Here is a 10,598-nt window from a genome sequence, read left to right on the forward strand (position 1 = left end):
AAAAAAACGATCTAAAAAACGAAAACTAAAAAAACCGATGAAAACCGACGGAAAACCGATCGGTTTCAAAAAAAAACGGCGGCGCGGGTTACGAGGCGAACCTCGGGCGGCGGGTCAGCGAGGCGGCGGCGCGGCGGCGGCGACGGGGTCGGGCGCGGGCGCTAGGGTTCGGGGGCGCGGGGCTGGGCTGGCTTTGGCTGGGCTCCCCTCCCCCGGCTTATAAAGCCTATGCGGGCCGGAGTCCCGGTCGGACACGGCCCGTAGGTCGCTGCGATTTTTTTTAAATAATTACACGCAGAATAAAAATAAAAAATACTAAAGGACTCCAAAAATCCTGAAATAAATTTTCCCCGACTTCTAAAATCAAGCCGGACAAAGTGAACATTTATTTGGGGCCTAAATGCAATTTTGAAAAACGCATATTTTTTCCTAAATTCAAATAAAACATCGAAAAACTCTGAAATAAAATCTTATTTGATTTTATTATTAAATCCTCAATATTTCTTTATTTTGGGAAAGTCATTTTATTCCCTCTCTCATATTTTTATAATGGAAATAATTGATGATAAAATAATTAAAATCAAATGATCCTATTCTCAATTTTTGAGAAAACTCAAATATGAAAATGACGAAATCCCCAACTCTCTTCGTGGGTCCTTAAGTTGCTTAAGATTTCTAGGATCAAGACCAAAAGCAAATAATATATGATATGCATTGATGATCTAATGTATAACATTCCAAATTGAAAATTTGGAATGTTACATATCCACATTGAACTTCTTGTATATGTTTTGGATATATGTAGACTGTTATATGTATTCTTGAGACAATGTTCAAGTTGTAAGCTTAAGCTAAATTTGGTTGAATCCAAATTTTCCGTCTTGAGATGATTTTGTGTATGTTTAGGGATTGTTTAGACATTCATGATGAGGTCATCAATATACACTGAGGTGATGAAATAAAATCAAATTGATTCTATTACTAAACATATAAATAATCATCATTATTCGAGTAATCCTTTTGAAGAAGGAACTCATTTAGTCGGTAGTACCATATGATTTCCGACTATTTCAAGTCATAGAGTGACTTATGAAGTATTACACAAAACTTGTTGTGCTTTGCTTTTGGATTTGAAAGTATAAGCCCTTCAGGGACTTCAATAGAGATTTCCTAAATGAACGACTCATATGAGTGTGTAGCCACTTCATCCATCAACTGCATGGATGTTATTATTTTTTATTGCCAATGCTATTTAGTATCGAAACATAATTCCACTCATACCAAGAGGGTATGTTACATCATAATCGATGTCGGGTCTCTGCGTGAACCCTTTTGCTACAAGCCTCGCTTTCTCACCACCTCATTGACTTTGTCTATGAATGAAAAGTTTTTAGTATTCCATACGGAAGATGCTTATGAGGAGTAGGTATTACTGCGGTAAATACCACTCGTTTTCTGAGCGAGAGCTATTCTTCGTTACTTGCTTCCTTTTATGTGAACCAATATGAATGCAAGAGGCATTCTACCATGGATTTTGGTTCAGGGACCAAAAGGTTTTAGCAATTCTGAGAAGAAATATATGTCGACAAATGTAGTCTTTAGTTTATATGATTCTGATGGAATCATTGAAGTTTGTGGATAATATATTTATTTCTTTTTAACTCCTTGTGATTTCCTACAACAAATGAAGTCAAGGTGCTTCGATGTCCCAGCACCAAAACATTTGTGCACATTTATGCCGGGCTTTGGATTATGAGTATCCAGTGAGGTGTCTTTCAACTTGATGTTGAATTACATTTACTGGTTGAGGATTTGATTTCCTCTGTTTCTGCGGAAGCATATGAGAAGTTATATCTCGTCTTGTTAGATTTTCTCCCCCTCTTGCTCTCATTTGGGGATAAGAGTGGTTTATCAGGTACCTCCACTCTTTCTGACACTTTACTGCGGGATATAGAATTTAGTGACACCTTGTCATCAGTAAATGTATGTGGCAAATTTGCAATGTGTTGCAAATATATGATTCTCTAAACTTCTAGTTCAGATTCTTTGAGTACGTGGATATAAGGATTGAATGTTAATAACATTTCTAATTTATTTCTCGGCATTCTTTGTGGTACTTATCTCCCCCTAATGCCGAAAGATATCCTTATTGCTGATGCAATCAGCATACGGGCTATGAATAATTTTGATTGACGGATAAACTATTATTTCTCACATAGATCCCTAATTTTCGTGAGTGCCCATTGATGTACGCTGGAGTGGTGATATCGGTATGTAACCGAATTATAGCAGATGGGAAATACTTTGTTGATCTTCACGTAGTAACTACAAGGGGAAAGTAGTATGATATGCAGTTGGTATGATTTAGATCATACTTACGGTGTGTAAGGCCGTATGTGTCCAGCAAGAGGCTGGTAAATGTACAATTCTTTAAAAGTGGTCATGTAATTCATTTAACTCTTTTTGATAAGAAATTTAGCTAAACCATTCTGGGTATGTACATAAAGTATTTAATGCAAAAAAGCTCATTGAATGAGTTCAACAACATTGTTCATTTTAATGGGTTTGTAGATCCTGATTTCAGGAGAATTTGCTCTTACTTTGATAAGTTGAGCAATTTTTTTAGTAAGATCATGCATGGTTGTGTGTGATAAGAGACACACTTCAAAAAACATTTTATGAATGTGTATATAAGTACCATGAAGTATCTAAATTACCCTAGATAATGGTTAAGCAATCCAGACATATCTTTTGAATGTGTTCAAGGAAGAATATGTGTCCTGCTTAGAATTTTAAGGTGAGAGTGCCTTAAAACTTATTTCCCCTATGGCACATGCGGTGCACATAAAATCTGATGATTTGGGAAAAATTGTAACTTGATAAGTTGTGACCAACAAGATTGTCAATAATTTTCTAATCATCCCCAAACCAGGATGGTTAAGGCTACCAAGCCAAATATTTAATTTATCAAGATCTAGAAAATTATTGTGTACGCAACAATATTGAGTATGACTTGATTCATACATTCAAAATTTATCGAATATCAAGTCCGAGAAATAAGATATTAAACATCGCACTACTTGTAGTGGAACAAGTATAGGCTAATAATATTTTGGGATAATTAAGAGATTACATGAGGTCTCCAATGTTATTGAAAAATTTGTTATGCAAACATATCATCGTTGCAATGGAATTCACCATCCTTTTATTGCACTAGATTTTTGGTTCTCTCCTTCTGATGAAGATTTGAGAACAATGATTTACCAGATTATTTTTTGGTTGTAAGTTTTCAAATTTTAAAATTTATCCCAAATATGTGGTGTGTTTGACTATGTATTTGAGGGTTTGGTAATCATAGGTATAATCTTTGTATAACCACACATTTGACAAACTTGAGAGTTGTCTTTGTGATCGTTTGAAAACGATATGTTCCCTATTAAGAGGTAATTTTGTCTTTGGTTGTCTATTAGCCTCCACTTTACTTCGTATTCCTCATGGTTCTACTTTGTGACCATTGTCTTGCATAGTATTGTCAGTACCAGCAAATATTTCAAATAATGGTATATCACCTGTTGGGTGAATCTGTTGATTTTAAGAAATTCTATGTTTCTTCATCATGTAAAATTTTAGTACCATCATAAGATGATGTAAAGTGTATTAAGGGCATATGAAAATATTTGATCACGAGAACTCAACTTGAAGTTGATTAAGTGACAGAATTGTGAGCTGCGATAGACTTGAGGTCTTGAAAAACGAATGGGTAATCATTCGCGATGTGCTCAAGGCATCATGTTTATATTAAGGAAAATATTCAGGGTGAATCTAAATTCATCCATTATGTATTTAGTTTGAGAACTAAGTGAAGTTGGGACACATAAAATGCATATGAGCGTTGCAACTTTAGAGTCACCGCCAAAAACATAGACGTTGCTTGTTTGACATTGGTTAGTCACTATGAAAGTATAACCACAATGTGATGTGGACATTGCAAAAATGTTGATACACTCAATCGTTGTCATAATTATGGGATCCATCTTGATGGATGGACAATACTAAAATTATAAATAGTGACATAGGCTTCACTGCCATGTAATTTACCAATGTAATAGAAGTCAATCACGATTATATGCATTTATGTAGTTTTTTATGACATATTCAAGCAAAATGAGGCTTGAATAGTTGATATTAGCACACAATACCATTTCGGTATATAGCAAGTGTGCAAGAACTATATTTAGTATGAGAGTAAAATATTTTAGTGAACAACAACAAATGCTTCAGAGGAGCAAATTTTATAAATGTAGCTGATGCTATCGGGGTCTTATGTGTATACCACAAATTATATAGATAACACTTTGAAGATAATCACCAAATGCGGTGTAGATCTCATAGTAATAGGATGCATAATCTGACTTTTGTCAATAGATGCTCATTGTTTCTATTACCTTGTGTTTACTATAATATTAATATTTGGAAGAGTACTTTGAAGGTAGTCATCTTGTGAAAATGACAAGATGTAGACCTCGCAGTATTGATGAATAATCTGCAAATGGTGCAGTAGATGCCAACAATACCTTGTGATTCACAAATAAAATTTGGGCTAATCACATTAATACTTGGAAGAGCACATTGAAGATAGTCATCATGCCAAAATGACAAGATGTAGATCTCACACTAGTGATGGATAATCTGCAAATTGTGCAGTAGATACCAACAATACTTTGTGATTCACAAATAAAATTAATCATATTAAGTATGACACTTCGTAAACCGAGTTTTGTATTTACGTTAAGATTTGCAAGAGAGAGAGAAAAAATCAAGTGCAAAACATCGTTGTTGCGCTTAGTATCTTGGGATCCATTCCAGATGGAATGATCGACGCACCCAATAACATAGGTCAATGCCTTGGGACTCAACCAATATGATACTACAAGGTATTAACCAAGATCTAAGATAACAATAAGCCTGATGGCTTGTGTTGAAGTAGTATTAAGCCTGATGTCAGGGATGAATTTGCGAGTTCAGGAATCTTGATAGCTCTGAATGCAAATTAGTCAATAGAGATAGGGTTCCTTATCTTCGTGTGTGGTTGTGCATACAAACGAATCAAATCGATTCATTCTACGCAGACCGCCTCCACTGTACCACGCTGGATGATCCAACAGGACGGATGGCGTCGCGTTAGGAGATGGGGAGCCGCTGCCCCATGCGCTCGCCGGAGGGCGTCGTTGCGGAGGACCGGCCAACAGCTGTATCTTCGGGTGCGGCCGCGCGCCTCAGCCGTTAGATACCTCTGCCACCAGTTTGTGTGCCGCGCCAGAGGCAGAAGCCACAGGTGGGTTTCGTCGAATGGCCTCTCTATGTCGCGCGCCTGAGATGGCCGTTCCGCGAGCAGTCAGTCTGACGAGCGGAGCGGCGTCGAGAGGCAGTATCGAGGGCGCCGCCTCGTATACTGCATCGCGAGGACGCACGCCGGGGCCGAGGGCCTGGCGAGCTGTCAACAAGGACGGCGTTGTCGTCAGAGAAATGTAGTCCCTGGTGATGCACAGATGTGCGCGAGGGCCGTCGGCTCTGTCGATCTTGGAGAGGAGGCCTCGCCGTCAAGGGACAGTCCAGGGGCGTTGGTCGCGGGTGCCGTGATGTGCATCTGAGAACGCCATCGGATGATGCACCTTTTCGCCGAGAAGCCGGGCCGCTGGCCGGGTGTCACTGCTGCAAGTAGAAGAAACGCCATCGCGATGTGGATGAAGTACAGTGACAACAGCCGCTTGTTCCTGTGCTTCAATGGAAGAACTTCTTCTCTTCCTTTTGTTTGTAATTCGTGATTGATCAATTCTTCATGAGATTCGCGTGAGTACGTACATACAGGAGAAAAGCAATCCATCATTAGATTATTGGTTGATCACAAGAATACTAGATCAAGTAGGCAAAGATTAAATAGGTAATCTCTGTTATTTTTATTTTCTTGATTAAGGCAGATCGACATGCTCTGTTCTTCCTTCTTTTCTGTTCGTTTCTTTCAGTTGCTCCCACGTATCCTTGTGGGCAGAGCATCTTCGACTAGTGAATCGACGGAGGGCTGAGGCCCTTGTTCTTCCTGTTGTGGCCTATCTCTCTAATGGAGAGCAAAGTGCATGATAACGTGTTTAAAGTAGAAAGTAAAGAACGAGAGAGTTTGAATGAAAGATGATCCATCAGTCTTTATTGATGATAGAAGTGAGGTATTTATATCCAGGCGGAAGTACACATGATGCTTGGTGGTCAAGTAAACACATAGTTACTTGAGAGCCAAAGAATTACATAGTTGCCTTAAAAGCCAAGAAAGTATTCCCTCCGTAAACTAATATAAAAGCGTTTAGAATACTAAAATAATGATCTAAATATTTTTATATTAGTTTACAGAGGGAGTACATGATTGCTTGAGAACCAAGCAACCTATCTAACAATTAAGTTAATTCTAATTAGCTTAATTAATAAGCAACTATCTATTCTTAACACGAAGCACAGAATGTTTGGGCAGAGAGCAAGCCGCCACGTCTCACCCACCCTACCCTGCGAGGGGCCAGTCCTACGATCATCCTATCCCTGCCGCCTATGGTACAGTCACAGTCACCCATCGCAGATAAACTTTCCACAACACCCACAGCCCGACCCCGCGCACACCTACGACCCCACTGAAAAGCGGGACCCGCCTCTCGCAGGCCTTTTTACAGACGCGCGGGCCGAGCGTCGCACGGTGACCGAGCATTTTCTCGGAGGGCAGCACAGAACGAACTGTCCGGAACGTCACGGTCGCCGGAGCGCGTGGCTCGAAAGCTACCCGTGGCCGTGGGGAGCGGGCGGGGGCCCACCAGTCAGAGCTCCTCTCTTCCCCGGAATGAGGAGGAGCACCGCCCGCAGAATTACCGAAACGCCCCTGCCGCCGAGGACCGCGAGGCCAAAACCCTGAACCCCGAGAGCGGCAGAGGCAGAGGCAGAGGCAGGGCCCGGGGCAATGCCGTCCATCCGCGCGCTCATGCGCCTCGCCGCCCCCCACCCGCCGCCCGCCGGCGCGGCGGGGGAGAGCCCCCCGCAGCCGCAGCGGCGGCGTTCCGGCTCCCCCCGCCTCTCCTCCCCCTCCTCCTCGTCGGCCTCGGCGCCCGCCAGGCCGTCGGCGGCTGCGGCGCCGCCGCAGGGCCCCGTGTACCCGCTGCGCGACTTCCCGGGGAGCGAGGCGGCCGCGCTGTGCGGCGCGTTCCGGGACAACGCGCCGTGGCTGCTGGCGCGCTGGGCCCCCGTCGCCGCCGCGTCGTCCTCCCCGGGCCCCGCCGCGCGCCGGGCGTTCCTCTCCGACGACCGCACCGGCGCCCTCGTCCCCGTCGTCGCCGTCGAGGTGCCCGCCGCGTCCTCGCCCGCCCCGCTCTGCGGCCTCTGCCGCTGCGCCGGTGAGTGCGCCCCCCGTTTTGTTCTCCTCGCGTGCTTCGTTGCCGGCGTGGCGCCTGCGCCCGTTCGAGGGCGGTTGACGGATTCGCGCGGATTTAGGTTTCGGTCGGTCCCGATAGTTTCTTGATCGCCGCTGATTTGGGCGAATGGATGAGAGCAGAGGGACGATTGAAGTTGGGAACTCTTCCAAATGATTATTTTCCTTCGTGATTTGGGGAAGAACCGCGGTTTTGCGATTAGATAGATGGATTTCCGGCATTACTTTCTTGCAATTTGTTCATTTCCGCGTTACTGCAAGCCTGCAACAGCTCGAAATTGCGACCCAAATTCGGCGAATGGATCATAACAATAACTGCATTTTGCTTCCTGTTCTTGCATTCACAACCATAGATTGTTTTACCCCGATTACACATTGCCTGGATCGGACTTGACGGGCTCCATCCAGCCGGTTCAAATTGTTTGGAATCCGCTTCCTGAAATGGCTATGCAGGTTGCAATGATGGCCTCTAGCCCACCAAAGTTTTACTTCCCATCTAGGAAAAGTGGTGGTTTGCGCATTGATGAGTTGGTTTGGTTCCTAGTACTATTTTGCTGAACGAGGACAATTTCCTGTCAGGTTGGAGCCACCACTGGGTGTCAAAACGGAGCTACCATTTCATCATCCCCGCGGACGCAGACTGGGACCAGCATTTCGGCACAGACGCGCTGCTTGGACGCAGCGACCACCTCCTCCATGGCCTCATCCACTGCAATGGCTTTGGCCACCTCGTCGCCCTCCGCGGCCGCGACGGTGGCTCGGCTTTCCTCTCAGGTCATGACATAATGGATATCTGGGATCGCCTCTGCTCTGCTCTCCGTGTCAGGTAACAGATTTTACTTGTACTTCTTTCCTGTTCAGAGACTCCCTGCATATGCACTTATGCTAATAAATACCATCACTGCTCAACTGATTAATATGTATTCTTCAGTTAAAAAAAAGATTAATCTGTATTCTTTGAATGGGCTTCTGAGATGTGCGTACTGTAAGATTGCAATTTTACATTTAGGAGGTAATGGAGTAAATAATAGAACTTGAAAACCCTTTGCATGTATACAATGATTATGCATACAATGGAGATCGCTGCTTTATTGTCTTCTGAGCTTTGAGAGCCTTCTATTTCTATGCAGGGCCGTGTCTCTGGTGGATTTTTCTCGGAAGCACTCTATGGACCTCCGCCTCCTGCTCGGTGTGGCGAATGGTGAGACATGGTTCACCCGCTGGGGATACTGCCTTGGCAGGAGATGCTTCAACATGTCTACCTCCGCCTATGCCACTGCTTTGGAATATCTGGCTTCACTGCATGTTGACCATCTTCGCAGCCGACATGTCCGTCGTGTGGTCACCATCTACCGGCGCCTATCCAACAAGCCTCTCATCACTGTCCGCGAGTTCCTCCGCTGCCTCCTTGACTGGAAACACCATGAAGCGCCCCTTTCACCACCTCCTGTGAAGCCATGCTCCCGGCTCCCATTCCTGCTGCCGAGGCCGTGTACGATGAAGAGGAGCCCGCCGTGCAAGCGGTTCGAGGATGTGATTGACCTGCTCCATTGTCGATGGTCCAAGAAGCGTATGCTCAATGCAGCAGAGGTTGTTGTTGAAAAGCTGCTTGAGCATGGAAATGATGCAGAGATGACAAGGCAGGCAGTGCGAGATGCTGCCAGGGTTGAGATCGGTGATACTGGTCTCCTCGACTTTGTCATCAAGTCCCTTGGTGACACCGTTGTTGGCAACCATATCGTGCGCCGTCTTCCCAGCACTGTGACGCGTGTGCTCACGTTCAGCCTTGAGGAATGGGGAGAGCCAGTGCAGATGGATGTTGAGGTACAGAACACCCGTCCTGCAGCACCGTGGCCGAGCACAGTGGATGTCGAGCGGGATCTGCGTGCCGTCTACCGGGCAATGGTGGAGGCGCTAAGTGGGGCAGCACAGGCCGTGCTGGACTGCAAGCACTGGGTGAAGTGCTGGGGCCTTGGGGATGAGTCTGACGATCAGCTAAGGTTCCTCGTTGAGTGGCGACCGCAACCTTGGGAAGCTGCTGAGCTCACACGGCCACTGCCGTCAGGGGAGATTGTCGTGGTGCCAATCCATACATCGATAGGCGAGCTTATCATCGAGGCAGAGCGTGCGCTGAGGGACACGTACTGCTTCTTTGAGGAGTTCCAGGCTGAGACGCTCGACGGCATTACTGGGGAGAAGTGGGATCCAGTGGTGCTTGGTGGAGCAGAGTCCGGGGACACGATCGGCGTGCATGGTCACGGAGCGGACATGGAGACCGGGCTGCGGTGCGAGGGCGGGCTCGACATGTGGGAAGTGAGGTGTGTGTGCGGTGCGCGGGATGATGACGGCGAGCGCATGGTGGCGTGCGACGCTTGCGATGTATGGCACCACACGCGGTGTGTCGGCATTGCGGACAGCGACGCGGTGCCGCCATTGTTCCTGTGCATACTCTGCGGCGGCGCGCTCCTAGCAGCCGGCCCGATGCTGGAGGAGGCACTAACGCTAGCCAAGTGACTATTCTTTCTCTTTCAGCTGTTCTTGTCTTCACAATGCTCACTGATGGTAGTCTGACGAGGTAAAACCAGTTATGAAACCTTTTCTCTTGTGTAAAAAGTGCGTTGTTGTGGTATGATTAGTACTTCAACTCAGATGTGGTATGTCAGAAGTTAATGTGTAGACGTAGTAGATGATGATATGAGGGGATCGGTAGACAGTGGATGGGGGAAATCCCATCCTATCCACGTCGGTTGCAGTCCGACTGGAAATTTTGTTAGTGCCTGATACATCACAGAAGATGATATAGCTAGCTAGATGTAAATACATGTTCTGTGATTGTATCTTGTACTGTCTCTGAATCCCTCCCAAGTATTATATACAGACAAATAAAGTCATATTATGCTGGTGTGCTGTCTGGCTTTGTTGTTTTGTTGACGCTTCCAACGGGCGTTTCCGCTGTTTTGTTGGCTTCATCATGTGTAACAATCTGTTTGTGTTGCAGCCAAGGAGTTTTACATGGTCGTCTCTCACTCTTGCAACTTTCTCCCATGTCAATGAATGGATGTTACCAAAAGTTTGGCCGCTCGGGAATCTGCTCTGAGCGCGACGCCATTCTGTCTTAGCTTCCCAGCGCGACACGGCC

At 45.3% G+C, this 10,598-nt stretch overlaps 1 protein-coding gene across 1 annotated transcript; it reads left to right on the plus strand.

The window, feature by feature from the left end:
* Positions 1–6,860: 6,860 nt before the first annotated feature.
* LOC125550417 (PHD finger protein MALE MEIOCYTE DEATH 1-like) lies at positions 6,861–10,370 on the plus strand. Its single transcript, XM_048713411.1, has 3 exons — positions 6,861–7,424; positions 8,039–8,285; positions 8,590–10,370. The coding sequence occupies exons 1-3, from the start codon at positions 6,995–6,997 to the stop codon at positions 9,971–9,973; spliced, it is 2,061 nt and encodes a 686-aa protein (XP_048569368.1). The 5' UTR covers positions 6,861–6,994; the 3' UTR covers positions 9,974–10,370.
* Positions 10,371–10,598: the final 228 nt, after the last annotated feature.

The sequence above is a fragment of the Triticum urartu genome, chromosome 4 (assembly GCF_003073215.2).
Source record: "Triticum urartu cultivar G1812 chromosome 4, Tu2.1, whole genome shotgun sequence".
Taxonomy (NCBI): Eukaryota; Viridiplantae; Streptophyta; class Magnoliopsida; order Poales; family Poaceae; genus Triticum; species Triticum urartu.